Source organism: Lissotriton vulgaris, chromosome 6 (assembly GCF_964263255.1).
Source record: "Lissotriton vulgaris chromosome 6, aLisVul1.2, whole genome shotgun sequence".
In the NCBI taxonomy this organism is placed as follows: domain Eukaryota; kingdom Metazoa; phylum Chordata; class Amphibia; order Caudata; family Salamandridae; genus Lissotriton; species Lissotriton vulgaris.
The window spans coordinates 1167123699-1167146955 of NC_141694.1; the positions used below are offsets into that span (position 1 = coordinate 1167123699).

At 47.0% G+C, this 23257-nt stretch overlaps 1 protein-coding gene across 1 annotated transcript in view; it reads right to left on the reverse strand.

Moving 5' to 3' along the window:
- The window catches only part of WDR64 (WD repeat domain 64), a 2246160-nt gene that overhangs the window by 2221742 nt on the left and 1161 nt on the right, over positions 1–23257 (reverse strand). Inside the window, exons 2-3 of the mRNA XM_086925751.1 lie at positions 21031–21042; positions 20434–20564 (exon numbers count right to left, since the gene is read on the reverse strand). Coding sequence (XP_086781877.1) covers positions 20434–20564; positions 21031–21042 — 143 coding nt within the window. The remainder of the gene's footprint in view (positions 1–20433; positions 20565–21030; positions 21043–23257) is intronic.

The window sequence follows — 23257 nt, forward strand, 5'->3', positions numbered from 1 at the left end:
TTTTTGTTGGTTTTGTGACTCTGGGCACTTTACCACTGCTAATCAGTGCTAAAGTGCGAATGCTCTCCCTGTTGTAAATTAATATATTAATTTGTGATTCCATCATTGGCTGATTTGGATTACTTGTCAGACCCTAGTACAGTGAGCCAGGGGTGCCCAGGGCTTGTAAACCAAATGCTGCTAGTGGGCTTGCAGCACTGGTTGTGCCACCCACAGACAAAGCCTTGTAAAATATGTCAAAGGCCTGCCATTGCAGAGCCTGTGAGCCGTCTGGTACTGCCATGCTGACTGGGCAAGTGCACCCTTTTGCCAGTCCCTAAACCTTCCCTTTTCTTCACACCAGACACCCCTATGGTAGGCCCAAGGGAAGGGTGCATTGTAAGTGTAAGGTAGGACATGCACTGGTGTGTGTGGCATGTCCTAATAGTGAATTACAGCCATTTTCGTTTTGCACTATTGCAAGGCTACCTGTTATCCATAGGCCAGAATGGGCAGTTAGATTATTACATCTTATAATCCTAACTGACTCAGGGAACATGGTGGAAATTTGAGTTTAAGATGTCTGAACTCAGAATGATAAAATACATCTTTTAGTGAAGTTGGTTTTATCATTCTGTGTTTTAAAATACTACTTTTAGAAAGTAGGTTTCTTCTTGTCTAACTATCCAGGCCTGCCTCTGCTCAGTTGTGTATTCCTTGACTGGAGTTTGAGTGACAGGGCTGGGGGATTCCAGGAGACAGAGTGAGTCCGCCCAGTGGTGAATAGAGAGATCTGCATCTAGATGGGAGGGAGGAGTTGCACCTGGGACTTGAATAGGACTGTGCCTGCTCCCCACAGTGCTGGCTCCACCCCCTGTGGTGCATCTGATGTCTCTGTCCTGCACTGTGAAAGAAGAGAAGGAATCCTGTCAACAAAGTGCTCGAGGGCCTTGCTTTCCCTCCACAATGCTGGCTCCACCTCCTGTGGGGCGTCTGATGTTTCTTCCCTGCACTGTGAAAGGAAAGAAGGAGTCTTGTCAACAGAGTGCTCCAGAAATGGTTTGGACTGGGCAAAGGCCCCTCTGTCCTCAGAGGACAAAGGATTTTGGGGTATAAATATTGGGACCCTGATCCCATGAAATTAGATCACTTTTGGACTAAAAGAAGAAACCTTTGCTGAGGAGAGGAACCTGAAGAAACTGAGGAGAGACTATCCCTAAGCTGAAGTGCTTCTTGGGGGATTGGCCTCCAGTGGTTGCCTGACTGCCAAAGAAAGTAGGGAAAAACTCTGTGTACTTTATTTTCAACTTGTGAATGATCTCCAAGGGCTTGGAAGAGAGCTTTCCCCCTGACCGAAGTCTCAGGACCAGTAGACTACTCACCAGCATTTGTGGATTGCTGCTGGAAATGCTGTTTCAGTAGCTATAGAGGCAAGGAGCTGTCACCGACTCTCACGACTGGCCCAGTGTCCTGTAGGCACCGCATCGAACAATGTCTGCATCGCACAACGCAAGCTCTGAGCTCACCGACTCCGTCCTGACGCCCTCACTGAGCCGTTGCCTGCACCGCAACTTGTGGACACCGCGACGTGCAACGCCTCGCTACACCAAATTGAACTGGTCTGACCAAGGCGGTCACTGCTGCTGACTTCGAGTCCTGTGAATGCATCAGAGTTGGGCACCCCCTTGCATGCTTTGCGACGCACCACCCTACTCGTACCCCTGTCGGGACTGATCGACGCCAAATTCCGAACTCCAGCTCTGTCGTCGCAACGCAAGCTGCAAGCACCACAACTAATATCGTCTGCCCCTGCAATGTAGGCTTCAAACCCACTGACTCCGTCAACGGGCCGTTGCCTGCAATGCATCGAGGGACAACGTGACCTGCAATGCTTTCTTTTCTGCAATGCGACGAAAACCGAACACCGGTTCGCACGCCCATGCCTGCTGCATCAAGTACTGTGACCAAGTCTGTCGACACTTGAGTGGGCCCGGACCGGCGCGGTCCGCTGGATTTGTTAGACTCTGTGTTGTTTCAGCAATGCTGTAGCCGGACAGGGCTACCGACTCACACAGAACTTTGATTTAAGCCTTTTTAACAAGAACTCTTGATTTCTAATAGTATTGTGGATTATTTTTGTCGTTTATGGTCTTGAGGTAACTCTATATAAAAGATAATTTTTTATTATAAATATACAACCTGTGTGGTGTCAATTTGTAGTGTTGTCACTTGATTACTGTATATGTTCACAAATGCTTTACACACCGCCTCTGAGATAAGCCTGACTGCTCGTGCCAAGCTACCAAGGGGGTGATTTGGGGTTATTTTACCAGTGTACCCCCTTACCCTGACTAGAGGAGAGGGTCGCTATTTGTCACAAGTACCTACCTGTGCCAACTAGAGACCCCCAATTCTAACAGAATGTATTTATAAAAATATGTAATTATTATATAGTACTCACTAACACAAACAGATATATCCTACCCGTATATACGCACAATGCACAGAAATCATGTAAATAGCACAGAATACACAGTGGACCCAGGGGGGGACCAAACCATGTACTAAGAAACCGGTATAAGAACCACAACTCATGTCAGGACAATGCCCAGAGGACATAGAAGTGTTGGGGACCAAAGGAACGACTCAAGGTGAGTGGAAAGGAACCCCACAAAGATCATGTGCAGTGTGAGAACACAACTGCATTCTCCGTACAAATCAACGTGTAAGTCTCGGGTGCAATTTTAAAGATTAAGGGCTTTTCCCAGTGACACTGAAGAAACCCCATGGAAGACACAATATTGGAGAGCGACCCCACCTATGAATACACTAGTACCCACCTTACCTACACCAGGGAAGCTGGGTGCATAAATGTAAAGTGGTGTCAGAAACTGCTGTCGAACCAAATGGAGGACTTCAGGAAAGTGCCGCTACTGGAGAAGGAGAAAGTGTCCGGTGGAATCTGAAGGTGGATTCAAGTTGAAGAGTACCTGTAAGCAGAGGCGACAGAGTCTATGTCACTCATGAGTGACCTGGAGACCTGGAAGACAAATGCCCTTCGATGCCGGGAGTTGCAGGAGAGCTGACTGCGACATTGACTGTGAGGACCAGGCGACGCTGTGAAAGGCCAGGAGCCATGCATGAGCTGTCTCAAGTTGGATGTCGAGAGCTGAGGGGATGGTGTCCTTTGGGAGCAACATCAAGCCTTGGTAACTGCAAACAATGTAGTTGTCGAAGAAGGTGCAAGGTCCAGGGGACTCACCATAAGAGGGGACGTCAGGGCAGGCCCCAAACAATCAGGGGAGCCCAGAAGAAACAATAGTGAACCTCAACAGAACCCACAGACCGGAGGCACTGGAGTCATAAGAAGACCTTGAACAGCTCACCAAAAAATGCAGGCCACAGTACCGACAATGCGGTGTGGACAAAGATTCTGGTCACTTGAGAGGTTTGAGGTTGGGGCTACTTGGAGCCCCAAGATCTTAGTGGAAGGAAGCCAACAAGCCACTGTAACAGCAAGTCAATATGGTGTACAGGTGTTCGGTTCCTGTGGCTCTAATGAAGGATACTGGCCTCAAATGTGGTGAGAGGGCAGGGCAGGCCTCGAGAGCTATGGAGAACTACAACCTGCATTGCTGAACCTTTAGGAGTCCGTGCGAGCTGAGGATCAGCAGCCTGGTCAGCTTAGTTGTGTTACCTGCAGATGCAGGGAAATGACTCCTTCACTCCAAGGGAAATTCCTTCAGGTGTTTTGGATGCCCATAGGCCTTGGAAGGTTCCTGTATGATGCACAGACAATGCAGAAGACTGAAAGTGAGATGAGTCGAGCCCAAACGAAGTCCAGAGTGCCCAGACGGTAGAAGTTGAAGTGGTGTTTGAATTTAATTGAGTCCCACGACAAGTCTAGGAACCTTCACCCAGGGAACCCTTAAGTACCCTAATGAAAAGATTGGGACGATTCAGGGGACCTTCCCAAGGGAGGGTTTGGATAGTGGGAAGGAGACTCCCAAGTCCTTTGTCCAATTTTGCCCCAGAGCTGGAACCAAAGGCTCCCAGATCTAGTTTGAATTGGACTATGCAAGAAGGCACGAAATGTGCCCCTCATGCAGACTGATGGGCACTGGCAAGCACCCCCACACAGCCCCAATACACGAAATCCTGTCTGGGAGGTTGTCACACCTCCCTGTGACAGGATACCTATTCTTCTGCCTGTCCCTGCTCGAGCTGGGCTCAGCAGAAGGAGGGTAGAAACTTGTCTCTGGTCGGCAGCAGCCATGTTGTGATATCCAGGTCTAGAAGACTGGTACCAGGAGCGCTGAGAGCCTAACGAAGGTCCACTCCAGTGCCTAAAATCATACCTCCCACACCGTTTACAGTGGGGGGTATGGCCTCCACACTGTTTATGATGTGGGGATATGATTCGAACATGTTTGATACCAAACATGATAGGATTCGTTGCAGCCGATTTTGAGATGGTCATCTCATTCTTACACGGTGCCCCTCTTTATGTTATAAGGCTGCTTCACTTACAACCAGGGAGAATGGACTCTGTAGGCTGTAGGGATGTCCTGCTTGTGCAGGGGCACCCTCACACTTAGAACCAAGCACCCTGCCCTCAGGATTGTAAAGACCTGCTATAGGGGTGACTTACAGGTTTTAAGTTCAGTGACTCTAGCTATAGAAGACATATCTTTCGTAAGTGTTGCTAGCACCAGCCTACACAGGCTATAATGGCAGGCCTGTAGTTGTAGTTTGAATGGTCTCCAATTGGTGGCATTATACATGCTTCAGCTGATGGGGGACTTCTGGGGTGCCTATGCCCTGGGTATCTTAGTACCATATACTAGGAAAGCAATATTAACCTCGGAAACTCGGTTGTCAGACTAATAGTTATGTTCAGGTATAACCCATAAGTTGCTAAACGGTGCCATCAAAGTTAAAGTGAACAAGGTGCTTGAAAAATGACCAAGTAGGGCCGAAAGCTTAAAATCATGTTGGTGTTAACGGTCCTGACTCCACAAAACTGAGTCTTACCTCCCATTCAATTTTGCTGAACGGTGCGATCAAAGTTAAAGTGAAGAACGTGCACAAAAAGTGATCCCCGATTCATAGTAAATTGAGCGGTGCCAAAAACTTAAAAACATGTTAGTATTAGCGATCTTGACTCCTCAAGACAGGGACTTACCTCACATTCAGTTTTACCGCGTTTAGGCAGTGTTGCAAATCTTCTCGAGTACAAGCTTGAGTAACCGTAGGGCTTATTAAGTATCTGTGGATACTGAAAGTGGACTACTGATCATGTGATCAGGTTCAAAGTAGAAAGGCGGGTGCCATCTTTTAGTATGTTAGATGGATCGTAATTGTTGATTATAGGTGGTGAGAGCGAACCTTATGAAAATAGATCAACACCAGTGTCTCCCCCCATATTTTAAAACAAAGCGCAAGTTGACATAATTAGACCACAACGCATGTATCGGTGGGTGTCACTGAGTTCGTGTGAAGTGCTTATACCAGACTTCAAAGGCATCTTTAACAATGAACCCATATTTGCTTATAGAAGAAGTCAAAATATACAGGAGGTCCTGAAACTAACTGTGCTACCAGAGGGAGTACAACACAAAGGGACCATGCCTTGTCATTATTGCATCAACTGCCATAACATAATCAAAGGTAACACCATTACTCACCCAATGAGAGGTACACCCATAAAACTGCATGTAACAGCCAACTATGACACCTTAAACGTAATTTACCTTCTAAAGTGCCCTTGCAGCTTAGTTTATGTCGGTAAAACCAGCAGAAAAATAAAGACTTGCATATTGGAACATAAAAGTAACATCAGAACTAAGAACACCAAGTCCACAGTAGCCACCCATTTCAATGAGAGATTGCATAACATTGCACAATTAAAGTTCACTGTAGGAACTGGGGTCGCCAGTTCCCCGGGGGTAGCCTGGCACGAGCAGGTAGGCACCCGAAAGCTTAGGTGTTAAGTGACTACACAGCACACGCATCCACTGAGACAATAAAAGGCACGCAATGACTGACGCCACTCCAGTGAGCTTGATTAAAAATCAAATAACTTTTTTATAAGATTAAGGTTCAGGAGTGGAAAATCACAGTATCAATTACTCATCAAAGCATTTCATTAGAGGGGAGTAAAGGGAGCAGTTCCATTTCCAATTCAGCACGTAGCAATAAACATTTCATGGAAGAAGTAGCATCTCATTACTTCACATTTTCCTATGGAAGAATAACCAGTTCATTAAATGTAGAACAGTTAATTGACCAAGGTAAACCCTTTTAGTAGGTAAGGTTAACTCTTTCACTAGATACCTGTATGCCTTCAGGGATTGCAGCTCTAAACAGGATTAAACATTTAATTACCGTATTTTCCGGCGTATAGGACGACCCGGCGTATAAGACGCCCCCCTACTTTTCATGATGAAATGTAGGTTTCGTCCTATACTCGCCGTATAAGACGACCCCCACTTCCAACACTTCCAAACATTATGTTCCGGTACTGTATTGCCGGCTGGAACCTTCTGCAGTCCCCTTTCCATGTCCATGAACTGAGTAGATGACGTGCGCTAGTGACGCTCCTCTACTTCCGATGAACGTGAGGATTATGGCGCCAGATCAGCGCATATACCGCTGTGTCTCTAGGCTGAAGACGCAGTAAGAAAATACCGAAATGCCCCGTGGACCCTCTCCCATCGGCACTACGGGACTGTACCGGTAAGTAACTGTGCTTAAATCATGTGCAATTTTAGATTAATGTACCGGTAAACGTGTACTTGTTCTTCATGTATCATTACCGGTCCTATTGTGAAGCGGGCAGACACCTTCGGGTAAAGTCCTGCTACGGCACAGGGAGTGTGAACGCGCGAGTAGAGCCCAGGTCATATTGGAGGGTTCCTGGGTGCAAATTCAAAGTCGGTGGAGCGTTGCTTCCACTCATAAAAATTTGGTGTATTTGGTGGTATTAGACGACCCCCGACTTTTGAAAACATTTTAAGGGGTTAAAAAGTCGTCTTATACGCCGGAAAATACGGTAGTCAGAAGTAAACCTTTCCGTAATCCCTATGAGCCGGTATAAACATTTCCTTATGCAAAGATAAACATCTCCTTAGGCATTTAAACGTTTCACGACGCAGCTTTACTCATTTCATTAGAAGAATAAACACTAGGTTTCTCAGCGTTAACATTTCCTGGAGTAGCGCTCATGGAACACTGCGTTAGACAGGAATAAAACATTTCCTCAGGGAACCTCATGCAGTCCCCAATCTTTTAGAATTCGGGCAACCTCTCATTACCAGAATACAACCGCCCATTAGGCTAGGGCGAACATCTCCCTAGGCACTGGCAGATCACTGTCGTGGCAGTAGTAGAGAACACTTCCCTGAGCAGGAGTAAAACATGTCATAGCAGGTAAAACATTTCATTAGGTAGGTCAACATTTCATTAGGTAGGAATAGATGTTGTGCCTGAGGACTCAATCAGCATCCCATTAAGGAAGCAGTGTAAACATTACATTAAGCAAGAGTCAACCTGTCCCTATGCCTGAGTAAACACTTCCTGGAAAATCAGGCAACATCTTGGTATGCAAGAGTAGAACATGTCCTTAGGTAACTGAGGGCATTCCTAAAGGCCTTGCACTAGGCAGGAGTAAACATTTAATTAGCCAGTACCAAGTATTTCAATAGGCCCCAAGTATTTCCTTAGCCCCCATAAGCCCTGCATCAGGCTTCAAATGAGCATTACATTACTTCCAACCTTGCATTAGGCAAGGAGACCCAGGCATTTTGGGGAAACTTTGCATTTCATTAAACCTATTCACTTGGCTTGTGCATATAACACATCTCCTCTGGGACACTAAACACTCTGTATCTTCCCCATGGTCTTTCTGTGGGAAGGGGTCTCTGTAGGCAGTTCAGTGGGGCTGAAATAACCTCCTGGCTCAGTTCAAAGGACCTTTTTCAAGTTACAGGGGCCAACAGGGCCCAACAACAGTCTCGGCAGGGGAGGGGTGGCCCGGGGCCTCCTTTGATCTCCCTGGGGGCCCCGCGTTCACTTATGCGGCCGCCCTCCTCCTCCCGGAGTTTACCTTTTGGTCTTCGGCTCCTCAGGGAGCCCTTGCGTAGGATTCCGGTGGTGGGGAGGGCTCTTACTCCTCCTTGAGCCCTCTGGTGGATGTGAGTCCGATCCGGTCACGGGGCGCAGCCAGTCTACTCTGGCCCCAGCGCCGATGGTACAGCCAGCCTCAGGGGGTGCAACACGTCGGAGGGGGCTCTCGCTCTTCCGGGCCCCCTCCGTGAGGATTCCCGGCCTGTCCGGGCTTCGCTGGCCGGTGGGGGCTCCTGCTCTCTCACGGAGCCCTCCGGCATCCCACCAGGCGGTTCCCACACCTTCCCTGGCCTCCAGGCCCGGGGGCCAATCAGGAGAAGGCTGGTGGAGGGGCCCGACCCTAGCGGCCAATCGGCGAGTGGCGGCCGGGGGCGGGTGAACGGCAGCCAATGGCTGCGCGGCTTTCGGCGGCGGCGCGGCAATGACACGGCCGGGCGCCCCTGTCACGTGGGGTGAGGGCCCCGGCTGCCCAGGCCTAGCGCGGCCTGACTCAAATTCGTGGCAGCCCTCTCCTGGCTCCGAGGGCCGCCGAAGGGGGCGATAAGAGCGGCGCTGGCGCCCACAAGAGAGCGCTGGGCCGCGGCGGTGAAGTCCAGGCCCAGAGGTATGTCGAGCAGTGCTTTCGGTGGCACTGCGCTCGGCAGATGTAGCGCTTCCGAGATCTAGCGCTTCAGGGCGGGGGACACCACCCGACAGGTCGACACTCCCCCCTCAGGGCACCGCGCGGGAAAGCAGACGGCTCAGGGCACTTCTAGCGCTTTCAGCAGCAACAGTCTTCAGGCGGTCACAGCCCTCAGGGGGAAAGCAGTTCAACAGTTCTGGCAATACAGCTGGTGACACAGCGCTCGGGGAGAAAATGCAGCGCTAACTTGGCTTAGCAGTTCAGGGGTCGACAGCGCTTCTCAAGGCCTCCACCCCAGGAGCGCATTGCAGCACTTCTCAGGGGGGCAATTACCACAGCGCCTCGGCCCACAGCCAGTTCAGTCAGCTCAGGGAGCTAGCGTGGGGTAGCCAGATAAGGTCAGGCCAAACAGCAATTCAGGCAGTTTAGTCAGGGGAAGCTAGGCAGGACAGGGCCATGTAGCAGAGTCCGTTACCTGGTGGATCCCCAGCAGTCCTGTGGTAGTTAGATTTCTTCTCGGCGCTTGATGGTTCTTGCGCCCTTGTAAATAGCAGTTTCTTGTTTCTTGTTACTTGAAGGGGGTTGAGTTGAGGGCTGCAGGCAGTATTCCTCTGCAGGTCACTGTAGATGGTCCCTGGGTTCCCCTCCCGCCGGGCCAGATCAGTGGGCTAGCTCAGGGTACCTCACTCAACTTAAGAGGCAGCACCTAAGTCCTGTCACTCCCAGTGGCATAAGTCCCTGACTAGGCCCTCCCGCCTAAATCTCCTGCGTGGGTTCCCCAGGTCAGTGATGCCCCAACTGACTGGAAAGTTTCCCTCCCTTTCCTTATATAGGCCCAGGTGAGGTGGCCACCCTCTAAGGCGGCAAAATTAAGCTCCGCCCCTATTCTAGAAGGTGCCAGGATCTTCCCTACTCTAACTGTGGGCAGGCAAGGCAGGCTGGAATGGCAACAATGTCAGGGGACTCAGCCAGCTCCTGGCAGCTAGAATGCGCCTTAACAAGACCACGCTGCAGTAGCAGGGGCCTATGGCAGCCATGTTGAAGGTAGAGGGCACCTGCACCTAGCATTGATTTTAACATTACCCAGGGCATTTTAACCTCACAGGGCCCCTAAAATGTTATTACAAGGGGGGACTTCCAGAACTAGGGTGCGAAAAGCAAAACATTTCCGGGAAAAGGGCCAAGTCCAACATTCACCATCTTGGAGGTTGTGGAGAAAGTTGAAGGTAAAGACAACAATAAAGTCCTCTTACAGAGGGAGAACAACTGGATATATAGAATGGACTCCATGAAACCGAAAGGACTCAACAATCGCTTGAATTCGCTTGTTACCTGTGATACTTCATTGGAAATTTTATTTGCCATTGAAATACTGATGTCACGATTTAGCTCACCATTGCTTATGTCACCATGGACCACGATCCTGGTTTTTCACTAACTGTTTGTCTGTAGCGTATTTGTATGGTTTTTAGTGCACTTTTATCACACATCTTAGCACTCAATTTATTTAGGAAACCAACAACCTTGTTTTTTTATTATCACCAACCATTGTATAAACACTTCACACGAACTCATCGGCACCCACCGACACATGCGTTGCCGTCTAATTATGTAAATTTGCACTTTGTTTACACATTTTAAAATACGGGGGGAGACAATAGCGTTGATCCATTTTCATAAGGTTCGCTCTCACCATCTATAATCAAAAATCACGATCCATCTAACATACTAAAAGATGGCAAAAAACACAGTTCATGGACACAATGCAGAACAATGTCATACATTCACCCCAGTACAAGGATCTGGGCCTAAATCCAACATTTTTTTGCACTCCACATCACCCTGGGTTAGACACTGGCTATATGCAAATCAGCTCTGACCCTGTGCCTCATGGGAACAGTCCAGTCCGAACTACCAAGCCATGTCTTTCCCAGACCGGAATCAAGCATCCAAGGACCGGTTTCTGGCTATCAGCCTTCATCTGCCTGGATAGCTTGACTCCACTGGTGTGGAGAGCCTGGGACTCACGTCTGAGTATACCCAGCACACTCGGGGTGAAAATTGCAAAAAACACAGTTGATGGACAGAATGTAGAACAATGTCATGCATTCACCCCAGTACAAGGATCTGGGCCTAAATCCATCGTTTTTTTGCACTCCACACCACCCTGGGTTAGACACTTGCGATATGCAAATCAGCTCTGACCCTGTGCCTCATGGGAACAGTCCAGTCCGAACTACCTAGCCATGTCTTTCCTAGACCGTAATCAAGCATCCAAGGACCGGTTTCTGGCTATCAGCCTTCATCAGCCTGGATAGCTTGACTCCAGTGGTGTGGAGAGCCTGGGACTCACGTCTGAGTATACCCAGCACACTCGGGGTGAAAATTGCAAAAAACACAGTTGATGGACAGAATGTAGAACAATGTCATACATTCACCCCAGTACAAGGATCTGGGCCTAAATCCATCGTTTTTTTGCACTCCACACCACCCTGGGTTAGACACTGGCTATATGCAAATCAGCTCTGACCCTGTGCCTCATGGGAACAGTCCAGCCCGAACTACCAAGCCATGTCTTTCCCAGACCGGAATCAAGTATCCAAGGACCGGTTTCTGGCTACCAGCCTTCATCAGCCTGGATAGCTTGACTCCAGTGGTGTGGAGAGCCTGGGACTCACGTCTGCGTATACCCAGCACACTCGGGGTGAAAATTGCAAAAAACACAGTAGATGGACAGAATGTAGAACAATGTCATACATTCACCCCAGTACAAGGATCTGGGCCTAAATCTATCGTTTTTTTGCACTCCACACCACCCTGGGTTAGACACTGGCTATATGCAAATCAGCTCTGACCCTGTGCCTCATGGGAACAGTCCAGTCCGAACTATCAAGCCATGTCTTTCCCAGACTGGAATCAAGTGTCCAAGGACCAGTTTCTGGCTATCAGCCTTCATCAGCCTGGATATCTTGACTCCAGTGGTGTGGAGAGCCTGGGACTCACGTTTGAGTATACCCAGCACACTCGGGGTGAAAATTGCAAAAAACACAGTTGATGGACAGAATGTAGAACAATGTCATACATTCACCCCAGTACAAGGATATGGGCCTAAATCCATCATTTTTTTGCACTCCACACCACCCTGGGTTAGACACTGGCTATATGCAAATCAGCTCTGACCCTGTGCCTCATGGGAACAGTCCAGTCCGAACTACCAAGCCATGTCTTTCCCAGACCGGAATCAAGCATCCAAGGACCGGTTTCTGGCTATCAGCCTTCATCAGCCTGGATAGCTTGACTCCAGTGGTGTGGAGAGCATCGGACTCACGTCTGAGTATACCCAGCACACTCTGGGTGAAAATTGCAAAAACACAGTTGATGGACAGAATGCAGAACAATGTCATACATTCACCCCAGTACAAGGATCTGGGCCTAAATCCATCGTTTTCTTGCACTCCACACCACCCCGGGTTAGACACTGGCTATATGCAAATCAGCTCTGACCCTGTGCCTCATGGGAACAGTCCAGTCCGAACTACCAAGCCATGTCTTTCCCAGACCGGAATCAAATATCCAAGGACCGGTTTCTGGCTATCTGCCTTCATCAGCCTGGATAGCTTGATTCCAGTGGTGTGGAGAGCCTGGGACTCACGTCTGAGTATACCCAGCACACTCGGGGTGAAAATTGCAAAAAACACAGTTGATGGACAGAATGTAGAACAATGTCATACATTCACCCCAGTACAAGGATCTGGGCCTAAATCCATCATTTTTTTGCACTCCACACCACCCTGGGTTAGACACTGGCTATATAAAAATCAGCTCTGACCCTGTGCCTCATGGGAACAGTCCAGTCCGAACTACCAAGCCATGTCTTTCCCAGACCGGAATCAAGCATCCAAGGACCGGTTTCTGGCTATCAGCCTTCATCAGCCTGGATAGCTTGACTCCAGTGGTGTGGAGAGCCTGGGACTCACGTCTGAGTATACCCAGCACACTCGGGGTGAAAATTGTAAAAAACACAGTTGATGGAGAGAATGTAGAACAATGTCATACCTTCACCCCAGTACAAGGATCTGGGCCTAAATCCATCGTTTTTTTGCACTCCACCCCCCCCTGGGTTAGACACTTGCTATATGCAAATCAGCTCTGACCCTGTGCCTCATGGGAACAGTCCAGTCCGAACTACCAAGCCATGTCTTTCCCAGACCGGAATCAAGCATCCAGGGACCGGTTTCTGGCTATCAGCCTTCATCAGCCTTGATAGCTTGACTCCAGTGGTGTGGAGAGCATGGGACTCATGTCTGAGTATACCCAGCACACTCTGGGTGAAAATTGCAAAAAACACAGTTGATGGACAGAATGTAGAACAATGTCATACATTCACCCCAGTACAAGGATCTGGGCCTAAATCCATCGTTTTTTTGCACTCCACACCACCCCGGGTTAGACACTGTCTATATGCAAATCAGCTCTGACCCTGTGCCTCATGGGAACAGTCCAGTCCGAACTACCAAGCCATGTCTTTCCCAGACCGGAATCAAGTATCCAAGGACCGGTTTCTGGCTATCAGCCTTCATCAGCCTGGATAGCTTGACTCCAGTGGTGTGGAGAGCCTGGGACTCACGTCTGAGTATACCCAGCACACTCGGGGTGAAAATTGCAAAAAACACAGTTGATGGACAGAATGTAGAACAATGTCATACATTCACCCCACTACAAGGATCTGGGCCTAAATCCATCATTTTTTTGCACTCCACACCACCCTGGGTTAGACACTGGCTATATGCAAATCAGCTCTGACCCTGTGCCTCATGGGAACAGTCCAGTCCGAACTACCAAGCCATGTCTTTCCCAGACCGGAATGAAGCATCCAAGGACCGGTTTCTGGCTATCAGCCTTCATCAGCCTGGATAGCTTGACTCCAGTGGTGCGGAGAGCCTAGGACTCACGTCTGCGTATACCCAGCACACTCGGGGTAAAAATTGCAAAAAACACAGTTGATGGACAGAATGTAGAACAATGTCATACATTCACCCCAGTACAAGGATCTGGGCCTAAATCCATTGTCTTTTTGCACTCCACATCACCCTGGGTTAGACACTGGCTATATGCAAATCAGCTCTGACCCTGTGCCTCATGGGAACAGTCCAGTCCGAACTACCAAGCCATGTCTTTCCCAGACCGGAATCAAGCATCCAAGGACCAGTTTCTGGCTATCAGCCTTCATCAGCCTGGATAGCTTGACTCCAGTGGTGTGGAGAGCCTGGGACTCTTGTCTGAGTATACCCAGCACACTCGGGGTGAAAATTGCAAAAAACACATTTGATGGACAGAATGTAGAACAAGGTCATACATTCACCCCAGTACAAGGATCTGGGCCTAAATCCATCTTTTTTTGCACGCCACACCACCCTGGGTTAGACACTGGCTACATGCAAATCAGCTCTGACCCTGTGCCTCATGGGAACAGTCCAGTCCGAACTACCAAGCCATGTCTTTCCCAGACCGGAATCAAGCATCCAAGGACCGGTTTCTGGCTATCAGCCTTCATCAGCCTGGATAGCTTGACTCCAGTGGTGTGGAGAGCATGGGACTCACGTCTGAGTATACCCAGCACACTCTGGGTGAAAATTGCAAAAAACACAGTTGATGGACAGAATGTAGAACAATGTCATACATTCACCCCAGTACAAGGATCTGAGCCTAAATCCATCGTCTTTTTTCACTCCACACCACCCTGGGTTAGACACTGGCTATATGCAAATCAGCTCTGACCCTGTGCCTCATGGGAACAGTCCAGTCCGAACTACCAAGCCATGTCTTTCCCAGACCGGAATCAAGCATCCAAGGACCGGTTTCTGGCTATCAGCCTTCGTCAGCCTGGATAGCTTGACTCCAGTGGTGTGGAGAGCCTGGGACTCACTTCTGAGTATACCCAGCACACTTGGGGTGAAAATTGCAAAAAACGCAGTTGAGGGACAGAATGTAGAACAATGTCATACATTCACCCCAGTACAAGGATCAGGGCATAAATCCATTGTTTTTTTGCACTCCACACCACCCTGGGTTAGACACTGGCTATATGCAAATCAGCTCTGACCCTGTGCCTCATGGGAACAGTCCAGTCCGAACTACCAAGCCATGTCTTTCCCAGACCAGAATCAAGCATCCAAGGACCGGTTTCTGGCTATCAGCCTTCATCAGCCTGGATAGCTTGACTCCAGTGGTGTGGAGAGCATGGGACTCACGTCTGAGTATACCCAGCACACTCTGGGTGAAAATTGCAAAAAACACAGTTGATGGACAGAATGTAGAACAATGTCATACATTCACCCCAGTACAAGGATCTTGGCCTAAATCCATTGTCTTTTTGCACTCTACACCACCCTGGGTTAGACACTGGCTATATGCAAATCAGCTCTGACCCTGTGCCTCATGGGAACAGTCCAGTCCGAACTACCAAGCCATGTCTTTCCCAGACCAGAATCAAGCATCCAAGGACCGGTTTCTGGCTATCAGCCTTCATCAGCCTGGATAGCTTGACTCCAGTGGTGTAGAGAGCCTGGGACTCACGTCTGAGTATACCCAGCACACTCGGGGTGAAAATTGCAAAAAACTCAGTTGACGGACAGAATGTAGAACAATGTCATACATTCACCCCAGTACAAGGATCTGGGCCTAAATCCATCGTTTTTTTGCACTCCACACCACCCTGGGTTAGACACTGGCTATATTCAAATCAGCTCTGACCCTGTGCCTCATGGGAACAGTCCAGTCTGAACTACCAAGCCATGTCTTTCCCAGACCGGAATCAAGCATCCAAGGACCAGTTTCTGGCTATCAGCCTTCATCAGCCTGGATAGCTTGACTCCAGTGGTGTGGAGAGCCTGGGACTCACGTCTGAGTATACCCAAGCAGTCTCGGGTGAAAATTGCAAAAAACACAGTTGATGGACAGAATGTAGAACAATGTCATACATTCACCCCAGTACAAGGATCTGTGCCTAAATCCATCGTTTTTTTGCACTCCACACCACCCTGGGTTAGACACTGGCTATATGCAAATCAGCTCTGACCCTGTGCCTCATGGGAACAGTCCAGTCTGAACTACCAAGCCATGTCTTTCCCAGACCGGAATCAAGCATCCAAGGACCGGTTCCTGGCTATCAGCCTTCATCAGCCTGGATAGCTTGACTCCAGTGGTGTGGAGAGCCTGGAACTCACGTCTGAGTATATCCAGCACACCCGGGGTGAAAATTGCAAAAAACACAGTTGATAGCACCCGCCTTTCTACTTTGAACCTGATCCCTTATTCAGTAGTCCACTTTCAGTATCCACATCTACTTAATAAGCCCGAAGGTTACTCGAGCTTGTACTCAAGAAGATTTGAAACACTGTCTAAACGCGGTAAAACTGAATGTGAGGTAAGACCCCGTCTTGTGGAGTCAAGATCACTAATACTAACATGTTAAGTTTTCGGCAACAATCGATTTACTATGAATCGGGGATAACTTTTCGTGCACGTTCTTCACTTTATCTTTAATCGCACCATTCAGCAAAATTGAATGGGAGGTGAGACTCTGTTTAGTGGAGTCAGGACCGATAACACCAACATTATGTTAAGCTTTCGGCACTACTTGGTCATTTTTTAAGCACCTTGTTCACTTTAACTTTGATGACACTGTGTAGCAACTTATGGGTTATATCTGAACATAGCTATTAGTGTGACAACCGAGTTTCCGAGGTTGATAGCCCTTTTCCTTCCATCACCGAAACTTGCACCATCTATTTGAGACACGCGCACTTCGTTCAGCACTCAATACTGTTAATGCATGGTTCGACATCTGCACTGATGTGAAACCAGTCAACATGACTCTTATGGCAAGAACAAGAGTTACTCACTTAAACGTGTGCCATTAGGTAGACAACATCTCATATAAATATTACTTTTCCTTGAAGAAGTGCACAGCAGTGCACAAAATGCATTTGGAATATTCTTTTCAAATCAGTTTGAAATAAGATGTTTGGAGACGACGTTAGACATAAAGTACAAATGAATGGATTCATGAATTGAATTAAATGATTTATTTTCAACGAAAAGCATCATCGTCAAATTTTTGAGGATACAATTTATTGAACAGTAACAGAGATCGCAGACGCGATTTCCACCATTGCGCCCAGAGTGTCTTACCCTATGATTAGAGGACGCTTGCACTGTTAAGGGTACCTCAATATCCAATCTGGGGTGTTCCTAAGTACTGAACATAACAATTTAAGGGAGAAATCAGAGAGACTGGGGTCCTGATTAGCAGGATCCCAGTCAGACTAGTCAATAACAGCTTAGCACCAGGCATAAAGTGGGGGTAATCATACAAGCTATTCCTACTTTCCTACTTCTTCTCATAGGTAGGCTCTCCAAAGTTGCAAGTTGTTAATTCCCTTAATGCTGTAGTAAACTTATCAAATCACTCTCCTTCGATCTTCCTTCTAGTAGAACCCAGATCTTTTGTACTGGGTGTGAGTGTTTGATTGATTCAAATGCTCCGTCCATCACCACCCCCTTTTGTACCGCTTTTGGCCGCCATAAGTGTGGCAGGGTATGCTCAGACGTGAGTCCCTTGCTCCCGTTGCCACTGGATTCAAGCAAGCCGGGCTGAAGATGGCTGGAATGCCAGAAACCAGTCCTCGGAAGCTTGTTTCCGGTCCAGGGAAGACATGGCTTGGCAGTTCGGGCTGGACTGTTCCCATGAGGCACAGGGTCAGACTGATTTGCATATAGCCATGTCCGAACTGGGGTGGCAGAGTGGGCTAAAGAACGGTGATGGATTAAACCCAGATCTTTTGACTGGGTGTGAGTGTTTGACTGATTCAGCTGATCCGACCATCACCACCCCCTTTTGTACTGCTTTTGGCCGCCATAAGTGTAGCAGGGTATGCTCAGACGTGAGTCCCTTGCTCACTTTGCCACTGGATTCAAGCAAGCCGGTCTGAAGACGGCTGGAATGCCAGAAATTCATCCTCGGAAGCTTGTTTCCGGTCCAGGGAAGACATGGCTTGGCAGTTCGGGCTGGACTGTTCCCATGCGGCACAGGGTCAGACTGATTTGCATATAGCCATGTCTGAACTGGGGTGGCAGAGTGGGCTAAAGAACGGTGATGGATTAAACCCAGATCTTTTGACTGGGTGTGAGTGTTTGATTGATTCAGATGCTCCGTCCATCACCACCCCCTTTTGGATGCCATAAGTGTGGCAGGGTATGCTCAGACGTGAGTCCCTTGCTCACTTTGCCACTGGATTCAAGCAAGCCGGGCTGAAGACAGCTGGAATGCCAGAAACCGGTCCTCGGAAGCTTGTTTCCGGTCCATGGAAGACACGGCTTGGCAGTTCGGGCTGGACTGTTCCCATGAGGCACATGGTCAGACTGATTTGCATATAGCCATGTCTGAACTGAGGTGGCAGAGTGGGCTAAAGAACGGTGATGGATTAAACCCAGATCTTTTGACTGGGTGTGAGTGTTTGATTGATTCAGATGCTCCGTCCATCACCACCCCCTTTTGTACCGTGAACCTTTTCTTAAGCCTCATTAATTCCTCTTCAAAATCATCATAATCCTTCTCACCTTCCGGTGCTTCAGCTTTTGTTAATGTGTAAAAACGGTCTTGACCGCCTCACCACAGACAATGTAAAAGGATGCCCATTCTACACTCCACAGACATTTTATTGGCATCAATGGATACCAAATACATAGGGAATTACTCTATATATTCAAGAAGCAGGATGTTCTTCATTCAATAAACACTTCTGAGGTGGATCAATCTGCGAAATGATAATTAATTCTAAAGGCCAAAGCAGGAGTACAAATACAGAGAAACACATAAAAGGCAGATGCTGCACAACGTACAGCAGTAGTAAAACAATAGAAAGTCACTAATGCATTTAAGAAAAGGAAGGCTCAAAAGAAATATATTACATACAAAAAGGTACAAATCTTGGAATGGATATTTCATTAGAGTACTTGCTTCAAAATATAGATTTTCAACACCGGCCTTTGGTATCTTGACACAAAGTAGTGGAGAATGAGGTTGAGGAAATAGGAAGGCATTGTATAGGAAGGAGAATGGAAGCTGATCTGGAGGTAGTGCAATGGGGTGAATAGAGGGTGGCGCTCTGCCCAGTGGCAGGGAAAGCATATTAGGGAATGGGCGATGAAGCCTAGTATGAGGCAGAATCCAAAGAATAGCAGGGGCACAGCAAAACACGGCCAACTAGGTGGCTTGGTCTGCGAGTTACTTGATCGTTGATGGACTAACAGAAGGAAGCTGCACTGATGACTTTAGGTGGTCCTCTGCATAAAACGAGGTAGTGCGAGACTCAACAGATGAGTGAAGAGCGCAATTGTTCTCCTTTTGTATGGCAGCAGTGCTTTTCACATGGACACGAAGGAGGATAAGAGTAAGGACGAAGAAGAAGTTCATCCTGTCCACGTCATCAAGATTCCTCTTGTTGTAAAGCAAAATGAGGTAAATAAAGAGCTCTTTATGAAGCAACTACATTGGATGGGGAGCGCATCCAGAATAATGGTTGTAACAGCTGCTAATAATTACATACAATCAAAATGTTCCACGAAATGCACAGAGAATATTCGGAATGGGGAGGGACGGGGTAGAGGGAATAAATCAAGAAGTGTAAAGTACAACTTATATACAGGCATGCAATAAGTAGCATAATAGATTTTGGGCACATGGCCAGTATTTTTGTTGCACCTTTGAGAAAGTCTTTGAGAGTGTGCATCTTTGCCTTATGAACCAAACAAAAGTTGTAAAGCCAACATGTGAATATGACATTAAATAATAAAAAAAATCAACCTACAAGGGTGATTAGTAAAATGCACTATGTTTTTATTGAAAGTAAAATCATCCAAATAGCATGCACTTTGTAAAGGAAAAAAAATACAAAACAGCAATTAAAATGGCATGGTGTCAGTATAAACATAATGTAGTACACATGGGCTTTCAATTACAAGCACTCACAATTTCACATCTGCAATCTAACAAAGGGACTACGTGATGTCCTAATGGGAGCACAAAACAGACTAATGCAAGCACAAATGGGACAATGTAAGCCTGCCACAAAATAGCCCAGGTCTGAATATGTGTGTGTTGGGGGGGGGGCTCTTTTAGCTTAACAGGCCACCTGCCTTGAACCAACAGACACATCTGCAGCCATATAGGGGGAAGTGACAACATCAGCAGCATAAGCAGTGGCTCACTGGTTAGAGGAGGCAGACCTGGAAGCAGAGGTTAGCCCGGGACCAGGGTTCAATTCCCAGCTCGGCGGGGTCTTGAGTCCTAAAATGTCCACGGACTCGACAATTCTCGCTCCGGTGCCTACTCGATTCACGGGTTCACACTCTGCGACTCTGGGCAATAGCTTACTTAGTCTCCACAACGGCCCCTCACGGTGGGATGCCTGGCTTTCACCTCGTGGATACCCTGTTGGGGTTATCTCACAGGGGAATACCAGGACGGGTTCCCTAAGCAAGCGCTCAGATACCGGGTCGGTGATTTGCGCTATATAAATACATTTACATTTACATTTGATGCACTGAAGAATGGATTTCATTGCATTACATATTTATCGAGATGATTGGTGCATTACACTACTAAAATGAATACATTTTATAGGAAACATGTAACATCCTACCTCACACCAGTCTACTTGAGATTCTGGGTTGCTGCTGAGTTTCCTGTAGAAATCTTTGGTATCCTGAGCAGTTATGACTGGTCCAAATAGAGACACAACTGTGTTGTGGAATGTTTCATAATCAATTATATCTGTATTAAAATTAAAATAACAGTATTTTACTTATGTGAAGAAGGTAGTGTCAACTTCAATGTTTCTGACAGATTGAAAGGAGCATCTAACATCTCAAGGAAATATGGTTCCAAACACCATTGGAATACTTTGAGCACACTGTATCTGTAAGAGTTTGTAGAAAAACATATTACAAATCACTAATTCTTGGTCCTGAAATCAGAGTTGTGTCGGCAGAAGGGCCCCTTAGTGGCAGGTGTTTTGCTATTCAATTTGGGAGATTATCAATAAGCATCTACAACATAAACAAAGCTATTTCTCTGAGGAGCAGCAAATGTTTTTGGAATGTGGATTTTTTTATCCTGATGTGCTGTCCCCAAATTCTTATCTCATTCTCCATATCACATTTCGTTGTGACAAAAACTCAGCACACACAAGGATACTGGGTGAGCATTGTGATATGTTTACTGTCCTTAGTGCTAGTACCTCTTAAGGTTTCTTTAGATTTGTATTCACATTTCTTCCTCTTCCCTTCACTGTCAGCACCTCACAATAGAACAGAATGGCTTCACCCTCCTTAACATCCCTGTCATTCGCAACGTGACACTCCAAACTTGGAAATATGATTATACTCCTGAAGTGTATCTATTAGCATATTAGCATTTCATAATGTACCTCGAAAGCAAGTCAGCTTTAATCGATTTCAATTAAAATCATAAAAGCAAAAAGACATTACAACATGATCCTATGCACATATTAAAAACAGCTATGCAAGTTTTGAGCATGGGTTAATCATAGCAATGCATCAGATACATTGTACAAAGATAAAAATATAGCACACATACATCACTGAGTTAAAAAAATATAGTCTAAAAATGCTGTCTTATGTATATTATTGCACATAATTAAAGTTTTTATTCACAAAAGTCACCACCCACAAAAAACTAGGCATAAAGCAGCATATGTCCAAAAAAGGTAATGTATGTAAAGACAGGTATGCAGGACGGCATTGCTTAAAATTTCTAAGGCTTTAACAGTGGGACAATAAGATTTTTCCTCTGTTCAGTATACAGCCTGCACAAAAACACCATGTGCATTCTACTCTGTTTTGACACTTGGGGCCTCATTATGATGCTGGTCGGAAAGCATTCTGACTAACTCCTTGTCGGAATCGTTTACAATTGATTAGGGTTCTGGGAGTCCGAGCGACCGATTATGATGGTTCTGAACACTGTTTAGTCAAATTCCCATTGACTTCAATGGGAGCCTGTGTTCCCACCAGCAACACAGGCTTCCATTGAAAAAAAGCGTTGATTGCGGAAAACCGCACACCCTGTGGCGGGCACCCCATAGTGCCTGCCGCACTGTGCTTAGCTGTAAAGAGGGGACCCATGGTTACCCCCACGGGCCCCAACCGAAGGTCTCCGGGTGAAGGGGGGCCTTCTACAGGCCCCCAAATTCGGTTTCCGACAGCTGTTCCGTGGTAGACAAACCGAGTCAGAAAGGCTGACGGAATCTAACATCATAATTGCTTGGTTTGAAACGAGGTCCGTAGAGCTGTATGAGTTGGCTCCGACCGACTCAGACTCTCCAGATGCCGGTTGGAACTGAGTCGGAACGGTTAAATATTTCCGAGTCGGTCAGAAACATGGGTTCCGACACGGATTAGGAAAATACATCTGCCATTCGAAGGCTTTCAGAACGACATCGTAATGAGGCCCTTGGTCTCAAGGACAGTTATCGTTATCTATTGTTTGAGACCAATCATTCATTTCGGGAAAGCTGATTTTGGCGATGAAAGTATTCCATTGTGGAAGTCAAACACCAGCTAAGCTCTGAACTATGTCCTTTTAAAGTACAGTAATAAAAAAAATACACTTTGTACAGTCTGAGTGTTACTAAAAATCTATATTTTGGAAGCTCTTGGTTTCATCTTAAACCTTTTTGTGCATTTTGTAGCAGCCTATCATACTGTGTGTAATGCAAATGTAAAATAATGACTTACATATTCAGAGTGAATTCTGTCACAGCTGTCACAGAGGGGAACCTCGTAGAAACTAAACATACACAAATCACTATTCCCTAGTGCATCAACTAGAATTCAGTTCTGCAGCTCTCTGATTACTGACCTCTGCAGTGCATTCAGAAGTATAGGTTTCACTAATGCATAATAGTGCCTCCCACACTGATTAACTTAACGTGCTTTTATTTGTTATTTATTCTGTGGCTTCTATTAAATGTAATTACCTGAAGGTGAAAGACCGAAAAAGTTACAGAATAGGGGGGCATATTATCAAGGGGGTTTATCTCCGCTTTTTTGGCTTTAAAAGCCAAGAAAGCGGAGATAAAATTATCTCCCTATTATCTAGCTGTCGCTAACACCAGTTAGCGACAGCTAGTAGGAGATAGCGACCATCTTGGGCCCCACTTTGCATGTCAGTGATATTTATCACGAATGACATGCAAAGTGGGCGTGCCAAGATGTTAGCGACTGAAAACAGTCGCTAACATCGCTATCTCCTATTACCAACTTTTGGAGATATTTGCGCTAAGCGCGAATATCTCCAAAAGCTAACACCTGCCCTGAGCAGTTCTTAGCCATGTTATCCAATGGGAGGTGGATAACATGGCTAAGAGCATTAGCTCGGTAATGCATGAATATCGCTGACTTGTCAGCGATATTCATGCATTTCGGCGATTTTTGTCGCATTTG